Source organism: Helianthus annuus, chromosome 9 (assembly GCF_002127325.2).
Source record: "Helianthus annuus cultivar XRQ/B chromosome 9, HanXRQr2.0-SUNRISE, whole genome shotgun sequence".
Taxonomy (NCBI): Eukaryota; Viridiplantae; Streptophyta; class Magnoliopsida; order Asterales; family Asteraceae; genus Helianthus; species Helianthus annuus.
Genome location: NC_035441.2, coordinates 188,730,085 through 188,744,749, shown reverse-complemented (window position 1 = coordinate 188,744,749; position 14,665 = coordinate 188,730,085). Strand labels below are relative to the sequence as shown.

The 14,665-nt window shown below is 34.5% G+C and overlaps 1 protein-coding gene across 1 annotated transcript; it reads right to left on the bottom strand.

Annotated features, from left to right (window-relative positions):
- Nucleotides 1-4,895: 4,895 nt before the first annotated feature.
- On the bottom strand, nt 4,896-8,305 carry LOC110880288. Its single transcript, XM_022128866.2, has 5 exons — nt 7,952-8,305; nt 7,776-7,842; nt 6,556-7,061; nt 5,309-5,483; nt 4,896-5,204 (listed from the first exon to the last, which is right to left on the bottom strand). Exons 1-5 carry the CDS (start codon nt 7,955-7,957, stop codon nt 5,185-5,187), a joined length of 774 nt encoding a protein of 257 aa, XP_021984558.1. The 5' UTR covers nt 7,958-8,305; the 3' UTR covers nt 4,896-5,184.
- Nucleotides 8,306-14,665: the final 6,360 nt, after the last annotated feature.

The window sequence follows — 14,665 nt, the reverse complement described above, 5'->3', positions numbered from 1 at the left end:
AATGCAGGTGTGTTTATTTTTTTTCATTTAATATTATACGTATCTTATCTTTATCCTTACATCTTTTTTATTTTTTTATATGCTTTGTAAAATTCTTTTTTATTGTGGATGTTTATACCGTCGAATTCCAAAAACGTGGACTGCCTCACACACACATATGTTTATTCATGAAAGTAGATCACCAACTTCCAACTGTTGAACATATTGATCCCTTTATTTCAGCCGAAATTCCCAACAAAAATGAAGATCCAGAACTTTATTCGCATGTGACCGAATTTATGATTCATGGCTCTTGTGGTAATGCCAACTTGAAGTGTCCTTACATGGTTGATAATAGGTGCTCCAAAAACTTTCCCAAAAAACTCACACCTCACATTACAGTTGATTTTGATGGCTTTCCGGTGTATAGAAGAAGAGATTTTGGTGACACTGTTATAAAGTCTGGTGTTACATTAGATAACTGAAGTGTTGTTCCATATAATAAAAGGGTACTGAAAAGATATCAAGCACACATTAACGTAGAGTGGTGTAATCAAGTTGTGCAACCAAGTATTTGTTCAAATATATTAACAAAGGACCAGATACAACTTTAGTCATTGTGTCATAGGATAACAATGAAACCAACCAACATAATTAATCAAAAAGGCGAAATCAAGGAATATTATGATTGTATTTAAAAACATTTATGCTTGTGAAGCATGCTAGAGAATATTTGCTAATGAAGTTCACTTCAAATTTCCTCCATTTATGAGGCTACCATTCCATCTACTTGGTCAACACAATGTGTTACATTAGATAACCGAAGTGTTCTTTCGTATGATAAATGGTACCGAAAAGATATCAAGCACACATTAATGTAGAGTGGTGTAATCAAGCTAGTTCAACCAACTATCTGTTCAATATCAACAAAGGTCTAGATAGAGCTTCAGTCCTTATGTCACAAGATAATAATAAAACTAACCAACATAATCAAAAAGACAAAATTAAGGAATATTACGATTGTAGATACATTTATGCTTTTGTGAAGCATGCTAGAGAATATTTGGTAATGAGTTCACTTGAAATTTCTTGCGGTTATGAGGCTACCATTCCATCTACCTGTTCAACAAAATGTTGTATATGGTGTCGAAAATGATATAAATAATGTCTTAAGCAAACCATATGTTGTTTCTTCAATCTTTTTAGCATGGATGAAGATGAAACAATCAAGCTATCAGGCACGCAAACTTACATATGTTGAGCTCCCATTCAAGTTGGCAACCTCGGATTAGGAATAGGTTTGTGATTGGGAGAATTCATTCGGTTTTTCCTGCTTTAGGTTAAGCTTATTGTTATTATTAGTATTGAGAATTCTACTAAACAAAATAAAAGGACGGAGATCATTTGAAGAAATTCGAACAACAAATGGACAATTATTTCCCACTTTTAGAGACTTATGCTATGCGATATAACTTTTTAGATGATGACATGGAATACATTGAGGCAATTATTAAAGGAGCAAGTTGTGATGGACCTGCAAAGTTATCTTCGTTCTTTATTTACAACAATGCTATTTTCTGATACACTTTCCATGCCAGACTATGTGTGGGGGAACGCATGGAAGTACCTGGAGGACAACATTTTATATAAACAACAAAAAAATTCAGATGTTTGAGGTAATTATGTTACTTTTTTATATACATGAATTTTAAATATATATTTCTTAAATTTAAGGTGATTGACTGAATTAGCCTCATAAATCATAATTGTTAATCCAAGTTTGATTATTTTTTTTTGTGATTCCGATTTAGATTGCATCTTTTTTTTTTTGATCCATTAATCATCTTCAGGCTAGTGATCAGTTTTTATTCCTTTTTGGCCTGCATGAGTGTGATTTTTGAAACCTTTACCCTTGTATAAATCCCCGATTGCGTTTTTAGGACGATTTGAGTATGATTGTGATCCGACTTCCACGATCCCTTTATCAGTTGATTTCTAGTTCGGAACTCTCAATTATAATTGTGGGTTGACTCTCTAAGATTGAGGCGGGGCTAGTGTTATCTGTGTCGAAAATGAAAGCTTTCTTCGTTGAGCCATGAATCAATTTTAACCTTGTGAGATGATGTGTGCTAAACAGACTATAAAAATTAACTAAATTAGACTCTCTAAGCTAGACACTAAAAAGCTTTAATTCTAGACTCGACCTAAAACCACACAATCAGCAAATGTACCGATCAATGTAGTATACTCTAGGAAGTCCGGATATCGAACCACAGGACTCTATGTATCACGCAAATTAGACTCTAATAGACTCTGACAGACACGTATAACTTGTCTATGTGTTTTGGGGGGGGGGGTTACGGAAAATCTAGGAAATCTATATTAAACTACTAAATTAAACTAGAACTAGACTAAAGACGAATAAAGACTGAGGACTTTTCTTATATGAGAATGAGACCACCTAGACAAGAATCCTGGATTGTTTTTAAGAGATTACCGATTAAGTTAAGTGCACGAGTTATGGAACCGGGATCTTAAAGTACTAAACCTATTAAGAACCATCGAGGCCCCTCGACCCTTCTCAAGGAGAAACCTGTGGAGCTACCTAGGCCGTTAATCCTACCGGTTATTAGACGCCTTTCCAGTTGTCAAATTATTGTGTAAGTACCCTAATGTTGACCTATTCTTTTCCAATCCTAGATCTAGGGTAGTTTGAAGTAATTAATTTGATTTGATAGACTAATAAGACCGACAGGTAAACCAAGACATGACCTTTTCCAAGGACTATCTAAAGCAATTCGCCGGGTAAGACCTACCAATAGCCCCTCACTTTCCAGGTATTAGGACTAGTAGAACACTAAGACTTAGCAAATTATTACCAGTTACTTCTAGGGGTTATTGGCCAATTCTCCCTAAAGAGTTAAGGTTTTCTTACGTGATATAGACACTCACCGAAATCCTAAACCCTAATATGACTCTATGGTGTGATATAGACCGTCACTAAGAATCATACGAAGCAAACAATAACAATAAACCGAATCAAAGCATGCATATACATCAAATCATTAAATCAAACTTCTTACAAAACACAATTAATCCATAACAATCATGCAATTAATAAACCGGTAAAAACGTCATATCAATCCATTCATCAAGTCTAGGCGGTTAATAAATCTAGCCGAGCATGTTCATAAACGAAAACAATTCAAAGAAGTTCAACAAAGAATTCATTGTAACAAGTTTCGGAAGAAAAATCAAGAACAAAGAACTAGAAAACCCAATTAGATCTTCAAGTCTTCTTCCCCGAACTCGTACCAATGATTCCTAGGCTTCAAGATCTCCGAAAAATCTCCAAGAATGCTCAACGATTGCCCAAGAACTCCCCAAAGTCGAATTAGGGTTCTTTTCCAAGTTTAGGATGTTTATATATATCTTTTTATAACAAACCCTTATAATTTTCGTAATAATTACCAACCAGAACGTTCTGGCTGGGCGCCAGAAAATCAGGGACTGGGTGGTGGGGTGCCACCTTGTTTTTCAGCTCATGTACTAACTTCAGACTCTCGCCAGGTGCCAGAAACTTGCTCAGTGGGTGATGGGGTGCCAGAAAGTGATTTTTCAGCTTTTAAACTCTATTTCAACTCCTCGACCTTCCCAACATGCTTCAAGACTTGACACTTCAATATTTTAACTTGTTTTACTCGGTTTCTCGCATATTTGAGCATCAAGACCTGCGAAATACGATTTGATCAATAGTATACATATTCTAACGAAAATCAAAACTAAATATAACGAAAACTATACAAACTTTACACGAATAAAAGATGTATTTTGCAATACATCATGAGATTAACCGCAATTCCCTCCTAGCCCTTCGATATGTGATCTTCGATTATATCAGCATCTTGGGGGAAACCTACGATTACATCTTCGATAACAAGGCTTGAAACTAATTTGAATTTCCTTCAATTGTTAGTGATGAAAAATTGTAACAACATTTATAACCTCCATTTCTTTAATCCAAGTGCAATTAAGATAACCCAACCATGATCCTTTTCTTGAGTTATTGAACCACACCCTTTGTCTTCAACTATGAAACACATGTCGGGTTTGTCTTTTATTCCTAGTCGGCAAATAACAGCAATAGTCCACAATCTCTCTTGAATCAGTGACAACCAGACAAACAAAATCACTCCAAGGACTTTTGTTTTCCGATCGTGATAAAGTAAGAACACATATGACTTCGGTTTTTTGGTACCTTATTTTGAATTTGATAATCAGACAACATGAACTTCGATTTTGTTTATGTTTCCCAACAATGAACAACCCAACGCTTTTCTTCTTTTACGACTGGAACTATCTTAAATGATGATTCTAAACAATGATCTTGATCTTGTTTGAGCCTTGACTTTGATACCCAGGCGATCATGAATTCAACCATCAATTATGAACAAAAAAAAATAAGAACAAGGAGAAATATATGAACCCTAAAACTATTAATATTAGATCACCCTTCTATTGAGTTTAATCGGCCGTATTTAAACACACCACATGATCGACGCAATATTTCATGAAACGCCGCATTCGTTGACAATCCTAATCAACATATATAAACGACAAAGTAGTGGCGGTTTCTAATTTACAAATATTACTGTCCAACCCTTTGACACTTGACTAATGCATAAATGGCACATACATAGACTTTTAACAATTACATAATTGACTCTAAACTTTGTATCAAACAATCAAGGGTAACAGTTGTAAGTTGCATATAACACGGTTAATGTTACCTTAATTTATCATGAACTAAGCTAATTTGTTTCCACAAATGGAACAGTCTATAGATTTTACACACATATATATACCACTTGTATAAGATATATTATTTTCAATGTCTAATATTCTTTATAATCCAGAAAGACATGCAGAATATAATACGTACAATAAAGTATTTTGAATCCATAAACATGCATCCAACCACAAAAAGTGGACAATAAAAGAAAACAAGGCTTGAAGCTATATGTCCTGAATTTAAACATAATTATTGATTCATTTGCACCAAGGCAATGGTCCAATCGTCACTCTCTCCTCCTCGATCTTAAGCAAGTCCGGCTCAGTGTTGTTGCAGGCCAGTATTCAAATAGTTTAATAATATCATATATGTGAATATGTGATTCGTTTCGATCAATCTCCAGACATTCATGCTCATATCTCTAAGACAATATCTGAAAAATGAACTTTGAATAAGAAACTGCAGTTATGAATTGTATATCCTTTTGGCTTTTGGTGAGTAACAGGCTAGTAATTTATCAGTTAGTAATGAGCTTACATTCAGAATCTGTTTTGACCCATTTAGATCCATCATATGCATCTTCATCATCTTTTTCTGTTGCTTTACCTTTCCCCTTCTTGGCTGATTGGCGGTTACCGATTAGTTTCTTTGCAGATGATGCTCGAGAAGAATTCTGAGGGTTCGTCTTATTCTTTAGCATTGCCCTTAATAACTGCACTTAATACATTAGTCAGAATTAACTATATAAACATAACTAAATATTGGCTAACAACATTTTTTACACAGGAAAAAGGGAATAAACTTTCAAAATATTCTGATTTGAACTTTCATCTTTTTCTGTTTTGGCCTTTAACTGGTGTATGTCCCCAAAATGATTGTTTAAGCTTTTACAGTTTTGCGAAATAGGAAAAAGGAAATGAAAATTTCTCACCTTAGCTTTTCTATTTTTTTTTTTTTTTGAACAACGAAACTTCTATTAGAATAATAGAAACCCGGGCCAGCTAGACACTGGAACCCCAAAAATTACACAATTACATCTCGAATATTAAAGTCAGACCTTAGCTTTTCTGTTTAATAATTTGTTGGCTAAAATAGAAACTGGTTAAAAGTGTTTAAATTTTGAAAATTATCTACCTTATTTAAAAGATATATTGAGAAGGATGCCTAAAATCAACTATACCCATTCAAATAAGACACATTGACTTATTTATTATCTCAATCGTTATATTTACTCCTGAATTTATTATTTATTCTTGTTATTAGGTTCATGATTGTTAATTTGTTACATTTTATACAATTTCTGTTTTTGGTAACCTACTTTTCTTCCTTGATAAAATAGACTAACCTTTCAAATTTTGTATTTAAGGTAATTAGCAACGTTATATTTGTTTTATTAATGTAGGTACCAACTATCAGTTTTTCTATTTAACTTTGGTAGTATTACCAAAAATAGTAGTTTACATATGCCCTAAAATAGTTGGTTTTTTAATCTAATACTAAAGTATTTTTGTCAAAAATCTAAAATAGGATAGAAGCTGGCAGATGATCCATCCCTGGAGGTCAGGGGTTCGAGTCTCGTATATCGCAATGGACATTCGGGCTGTGGGTTTCCTTTAGATCGGTGGCGGGTCAAGTCACTAGCCCCGTCTGCGTTCACAAGCGTGGGTCATTGGGTTTACCGGTGTGATCGGGCTTTTGTTGTTGGTTCGAAAAAAAGAAAGGTTGAAGTTGGAATAATATATATATTCTTGAAGGAAATAAATAATGAAGTTAAGCTTACTTACCCTCTCCATTCTTGATTCTGGAAGACGATCATGCAAGGCAGGCATTGGTGGGAGGCCGCTGCTGCACACAAACATCTTCTTCAAGAGAAAAGAAATGGACTTTTTCCGGATTGCTTTCTTACTGTTTTCCATGCAAATATCTTTGCATCTGCCAAGAATCACTCTAATTGTGCGATCAATTTCTTCTTTATCATCTGGATTGGTGATGACTGTGGTTGAAAGTCTACGATCAACTTCTAAGCTTGATGGGCAGTTAAGAAATCTATCCAACGGGAGATCAGTAGTTGTTTCTCCAGCTAGTTTGTTAGGTTTCTTGGATAGTAGTTTTGTCAACTCTTTTTGTAGTTTTCCAATTTCTTCAGGTGTGAATTCAGATAGATCTGGAGATGATGATGCTGCTGTAGTATGATCATCTTCATTTTCTGTTGGTAAATCATTGTTTCCAAAAGTTCCTATTGCCAGGAACCCGCGAGGAAAATCGTTAGATTCTTCTTGCTTCATGTGATCTGCATGATGGATAGCTAGCTAGGTTATTGTTTGTTTAAATAATATGATTTAGCAAACAACAAACAAGGTCCTTTAATCTAAAAGTTTTTGGATGCTTAAGTACAGACACTTGTGAAAATCAATAAAAATATAGGGATTTAAGGAAGACCAAGAACACTTTGCATGCACGCAGTAAACAAATATTCCAACATTTAATTCGTAGTTTAAGAAACTTGTCTTTGATCGACAAGCGCCCACGTTATGATCTCCAAAATCCAAATGAGTACATCATTTCTTTGACTTTTGTACCCTCCAAGTGAAGAAGAATGATCAAATGCAATTCAATTCCACTATATTATGTCATCTCAACCATCTTATCATGTATCCCAGGAACCTCATCGGTTTAGAAAAAATTAGTGGAAACCTTGCATGATTTGGAAAAAAATAGTGAGAATCTACCAACAGGAACCCCCTTAGAAAAAAATTCCTAGATCGGTCACTGATGGGGCAAATTAAAGGCCTCCATATTCTATTTTTAATAAGATACATTAGAGAAAATACTCATGCAAATCAAAGACGCTACAAGCTAGCTAGCTTTGATGATAGGGAATTGGATCATCTAACCTTCATGAAGAAGTATTTTACATAAAGGTTATGGATCTCAATAACAACAAACACCTTTTGCATCAAATAAAAAAACTAGCTAGGTATATATGATACTAAAGGTTACATACGACTAGCTGACGTGGCAGTTCCCGAGTTCTTGTGCTCATTGAACTTGCTTTGCATCCAACCGAAGAACTACAGCCAAAAATATAGCTTGTAAAACACCATCCCATCTATTACAAAGTATATATATATATATATAAAAGAATGCAACAACAAAAAAGGAATTAACACTTCATCTTACCTTCATGTTGATAACAGAAAGAGAGGTGGGCAAAGTGGTTCTCTAGCTAGGGGGTTGTCTTGAGATGAGTGGAAGAAGACCCTAGAAGCCAATGAGAGAGGGATCTTGGAACTAAAAGAAAGAAGATAATATAGATGAGCAGCACAAGAATCACCAAAAAAATACAGGGTGGCTATACCGGCTGCTGCTAAACCTTAGTTAAAGGTTTAGCAGCTGATTGGAACAAATATATATCCACAAACTGATTGCAATTTGACAACACACCTCACCGGCCCTATACTTTTGTGCATATATCAACTTTGATTTCTTTATGTTTTTAAAATAAAAGGGTTTGATATTGATAATCCCATTATATATCCCATCCCATGCATAAAAGTGTTAGTCTTGTATATATATATAAAATAATCCCTTCATGTTTCCTTGTAATAATACATGCCCAACAATGTCTAGTGTAGAGGTTGAACTTGCACACGTAGCACTATTTTACTCCATTGGATCCATCTCGGTAAGCTCTTCTGCTCCAAATACCGACACCGAGTTATGTGCTCATTTTACTTACTTTTTTATTAATTATTTTTTACTTCATTTTTTCCTGGTCAATTACTTACACGTCCTTTCTCTTTCCAGCGAAAACCTAATTAACAAATATATATTTCTTTTCTTTTCACATGAAAATAAATGGGAGAAAATATATCTTATTTTCCCGACACCATACAACCAACCAAACGAAACAGACTAAAATGATAAGACTACCCATTTTCTCACCTTTTTGGTCCGCTCAGGAACAAGTTGCCTCAATATCTTTATATATGTTTAAGGTATCTATTTGCATACTTTAGGGTTTATATACGTTGTATATAGGTTTGCATAAAAATCAGTGTTTAACTGATTTCAGTTCTGGTCTGGCTGCTCCTATACGTCGCGTATATGCCTATATGCGGCGTATATAAGTGTTTTTTAGAAACATCTATACATTATTAATAGTTTTATAAAAAAACTACCATTTATATATGCTGCGTATAGGCCTATACGCAACGTATATAAAGGGTTAAAAAAGACATTTTTACCCCTTGTTTGGGTTGCTTATAGCCCCCCAATCCAGGGGTAAAATGGTCTTTTTTACTATACGCCGCATATAGCCCTATATGTGGCGTATATCTGGGGCAAGTTTGGTAAAAGACCATGTTACCCCTGTATTGGGGGCTATACACAGCCCAAATCAGGGGTAAAATTGTCTTTTTGACCCTTTATATACGTCGCGTGTATAGGCCTAGCTATACGCAACGTATATAAATAGTAGTTTTTTTAGAAACATTTATATAATATTAATCGTTTTAGCAAAGTTTTATTAAAAAAAATAAGTTTTCTATTTTAAATAAATAAAAAAGTGAGTATTTCTTACAAACTTTTTTATACATCATTAATCATTTTTATACGATAAATATCGTATAGGTGACGTATTGACCTCGTATAAGCCTATAAGTGTGATATCATATCGTATAGTGTAGTATGGTTCCCGTATAGGTGTAGTAATGTATAGTGTAGATCCTGTATAAGTCTCATATAGGACTATAGATGTAGTATCGTAGGCATATACAAACCTATAAGAGACCTATACGAGACTTATACTATACTGTAGGATACGATACTATAGGATACGATATAGGCCTCTAGGTGTAGTATAGGTCCCGTATAAGCCTATAGGCATATAAAAGACCTATACGAGACTTATACTATACACTATATGATACGATACGATACGATACTACATCCATAGGCCTATATGAGTTTTATACGAGACTTATACTATACGATACGATACTTAAAAATGTTTTTTAAAGTAACTATAGAAATTTGCTAAAACGATAGATAATGAAAAAAATTGCTTCCTAAAAAATACACACTTTATATATGCTTCGTATAGGCCTATACGCGACATATTTAAAGGGTCAAAAAGAGAATTTTAACACAGGTTTGGGGTTAAAAAAACTACCATTTATATATGTTGCGTATAGGCCTATACGCAGTGTATACAAATGGTCAAAAAAATAATTTTACCCCTTGTTTGGGTTGTGTATAGCCACTAATCCAGGGGTAAATGATCTTTTTTACTGTACGTCGTGTATAGCCCTGTATGTGGCGTATATATGGGCCAAGTTTGGTAAATAAAGATTATTTTACCCCTAGATTGGGGGCTATACGCAACCCAAACCAGGGGTAAAATTGTCTTTTTAACCTTTTATATACGCCGCGTATAGGTCTATACGCAACGTATATTAATGGTAGTTTTTTTAGAAACATTTATACAATATTAATCGTTTTAGCAAAGTTTTATTTAAAAAAATTAAGTTTTCTATTTTAAATAAATAAAAAATGAGTATTTCTTACAAACTTTTTTTATACATGTAATATCATAGCCATTATTTATCGTTTTAGAAAAGTTCTATAATAAGTACTTAAAAAACATTTTTAAGTATCGTATCGTATAGTATAAGTCTCGTATAGGCCTATGGATGTAGTATCGCATCGCATCGTATCGTATAGTCTTGTATAAGTCTCGTATAGGCCTATAGGTGTAGTATAGTATCATATCATATCTTATCGTATCAAATAATGTAGTATAAGTATCGTATAGGTCCCCAATAGGTCTTGTATATGCCTATACGGGTGTTGTATGGTATCCTATAGTATCGTATCGTATCGTGTTGCATCGTATCGTATAGTGTAGTATCGTATAGTATAGTATCGTATAATGTAGTATCGAATAGTATAGTATCGTATATTGTAGTATCGTATAGTATCGTATAGTGTAGTGTAGTGTAGTGTAGTGTAGTGTAGTGTAGTGTAGTGTAGTGTAGGATAGGATAGGATAGGATAGGATAGGATAGGATAGGATAGGATAGGATAGGATAGGATAGGATAGGATAGGATAGGATAGGATAGGATAGGATAGCATAGAATAGTATAGTATAGGCCTATATGGGACCTAAACTATACATATAGTCATATACGTGACTTATACTACACCTATAGGCCCACGTGGAACTTATACTACATCCATAGGCCTATACGAGACCTATAAGCATATACGGGACCTATACAAGACTTATACTACACCAGATGATACGATACTATACCTATAGACCTATACGAGACGACACTACACATATATGTCTATACATGACTTATACTACACTATACGATACAATACAATACAATACGATAGGATACAACTTTATATTACACGTATAGGCCTATTCGAGATTTATACTACACTATATGATACGATACTACATCCATAGGCCTATACGAGACCTATATTATTCTATACGATAGAATACTTAATAATGTTTTTACTATACTATTGTAACACCCCAAAATTTTTAAGGTTATATTTTAAATTAAATATCAGTAATAAGTTAAGATAAAAGACTAGGAAAAGATAATCTAGTAAGTTGGTATCTTAACAAAATATGACAAGTATGATTTAATTTCCCTTTTTATAGTTGGTGTATAGTTAAGGGACCAAACTTGTCAATTTTGAAACTCAACTTAATTAACTAGTAAAATAACACACCAAACACACATCTAAGTGTATGTTTGATCGACCAGAACGCAGGCAACAAGGGGATTTCCCCTCAAACCCTAACATTCACAAAATTCATCAATTGAAGGTTCGAATCAAGTCCGAATTGAAATCTGAATATAGATTTGTGATCACCTTGACTAAGGGATCGTAAGGTATGCAAAATTTCATGATTTGGTTCTACCTTAAATTTTAGATAAATTCATGAGATTAAAATCTGAGCATGCATGATAGTTGTTTTGATTGAAATAGTGTATAGGGATGAACCCTAGTCGATTACTTGTGGAAATTTGGCCTAATTCTTGTAAAGTTCATAATCACCATTAGAGGTGATATGAGGATTTTGTAGAATAGTATGGGAAACCAGGATTATGATGTTATCCTAGTGTAATTCAAGTTCAATGAAATAGGTTCAGAATTTATTGATGTGAAAATTATGTGAAATTGCCTAAATTAATGTTTATCATGGCTAAATGATAAATATTAAACTTAATTGTGAATTGTGAGAAATCATGCACATAAGATGCTCGATAAAATGCCTAAAAGACATTGATCGACACAAATTGTGGTGTTGGTAAAGTAACAAGCTTTAGTCATGAGCCGAATGGTTCTAATGGTAATTGGCTTGTATGTTTTAGGCAACACGAGCGAGGCGTCGGGAAGTCAAGCCTATGTGGACGCACGTTTAAAGGGAAAGCTTTGAGGTACGTGGTTAACGTTACTACAAAATTGATGATTTGGTTTTCATTTTTGATTGTTTACTAGTTATGAACAATATAGAGTTGTGATGGTTTGGTTGCTTAAATGAGAGACTTCATAATGGCAAACCAAACGGGTTAACAATGGTGGGTACAAACCGGGAAACGGGAGTACCATATCCGTAGACCATAAACCCGAGGGTCGGGTAATGAGAAGAATAATATTAACACGCAAACCGGTAATGGGAGCGTGGGTGTTGAAGCAAGGGATCCAGAACGGGTCATACTTGTTGCAAAGAAATGCCCCGTACTGCGCTTTGATGACTTAAAAGTGCGAAATTGGAATAAACGGGTCAAAACAGCAAAACAGGAAAATATGCAGAAGCTACCGTAAGTTACGGTAGCCACCGTAACTTACGGTAGAAGGTGAATTGTTACGGTGATTCTGTACTGATTTACGGCAGAACCACAGGTGCCCAGCGACCACCGTAACTTACGGTGACCACCGTAAGTTACGGTGGAGCCCAGCCAAAATTGTTAAACTTTGTATATTTTCATAGTTTGAATCCGTTTTAAGCGTACTCTTAATTATGTGAAATTTGAAGGATTCTAACATTATTATTTGTTAAATTTTCCAGCTTTCAAGTAAGTCAACCAAGCGGATGGCGATCAACTCTAGGCTTATGAACCGAACACATTCAAGAAGTAGTTCCGAAAATTTTTGTCTTAGATGATCATTAGTGATAATTTTGTAATAGAAGGAATACTTATGTATCCTTTTAGTGTTTTGGTGGTTTAAACACTTATGTGCTAAACTAGGATTAATATTAATGTTTGTTTTCAAATGATTATGAACTTTCTTTTTTGTCGGTAAAAATATTGTGTATTTTAAATGAGAGTGTTACAACTATACGATACGATAGGATACAATATTATATTACACGTATAGGCCTATACGAAATTTGTACTACACTATACTATACGATACTACATCCATAGGCCTACATGAGGCCTATATTAAACTATACGATAGAAAACTTAACAATGTTTTTTATTTATCTATTTTAAAAATTACTTATTATAAAAGTTTGCTAAAACAATAAATAATGTATAACAATGTTTCTTAAAAATAAACCACCATTTATATACGCTGCGTATAGGCCTATACGCGGCATATATAAAAGGACAAATTCCCACATCATATCAGAGATTCTCTTGGAAACTGATAAGGGTGGCTATATGACGTGCGTGGGTGAGTTGTATTATTAATTATATTTTTAGCTCTATTTTAACTCGCCGATTTTCAAGTTTTAAATTTATAAAACACGATATTTACTATCATTCTACACACGTTAAGGCAAGTGCACCTATCGTGGACGTAGTATAGTGATGGCAAGATACCGAGGTCAGCCAAGGACACAAGAGCTTTTAGTACCGGCTTATCGTCAACGTCTAATCGAACCAACTTTTGAGAAAATATTTTTTAAGCTAATAAAAAGATAAAAATAGAAAATAAAAATAAAATAAAATAAAAATGATAGACAAGAAAGAATCACTTGGATCCAACTTATCTTTCATGTACCCTTTTGATGATTTCCGCACTTTGGGCATTTTAAGAGATTATCTTAGTTATAGTATTGGGCCCTCTTTTAGAGGCGACGTTACCCTCAACCTAGTGGTTTGAGTCAGCAAGGATACAATCCCACTAGGTCGGAATATTGAAAAAAAATAAGGAAGTTATTAATGCAAAATGTGGTGGACTCCCCTTACGAGGCGGCGATCACCCTCAACCCGTTGGTCTGAGTCAGCAAGGATACAGTCCTCGCGGGGTTGGTTTAAAGTTTTAATAGTAGTTTATGAATAAGGGGTGCAAGCGGTTTCTCACTCTCAATATGGCCAGTCATTCCCGGCCAATCCATGAAGTAGTACAAAACTTGCACCAGGTTCTCGCAGGATCTATACACTGAACGAGACATAGAATTACCCAAACCACCCTTCTAATCTCCCTTTCGGGTTAATTAACATGCAGATCGTAAAGAGATGAATATGTGAATAAACGACATATGAAGAATGGTTGAATAAATTCGGCTTCAATATAAAAAACTAATTATTAAAGTCATTAATACATACCCAATTAAAAAGGAGCCAAAGTTTGGAAATCATAAAAGAAATACATAAAAGATAGGTCTTCACCAAGTGACGTAAAAATTTAGCCAAACATGGCCTTTGTTTGACAAAGATTCTTACGATCAATCTTAGATCCCGAGACTACACACACACTCTAAAGGTAGAAAAATGGATGATGGTGTTGTAGTGGTGGTGGGGTGGTGGCAAGTAAGAGAGAATTGGTTTGCTAAGGGATGAGTTGAAGTGGAACCAAGCACTTCTATTTATAGCTGTCTTCAGAAGCTTCAGCACGGCCCGTGCCCG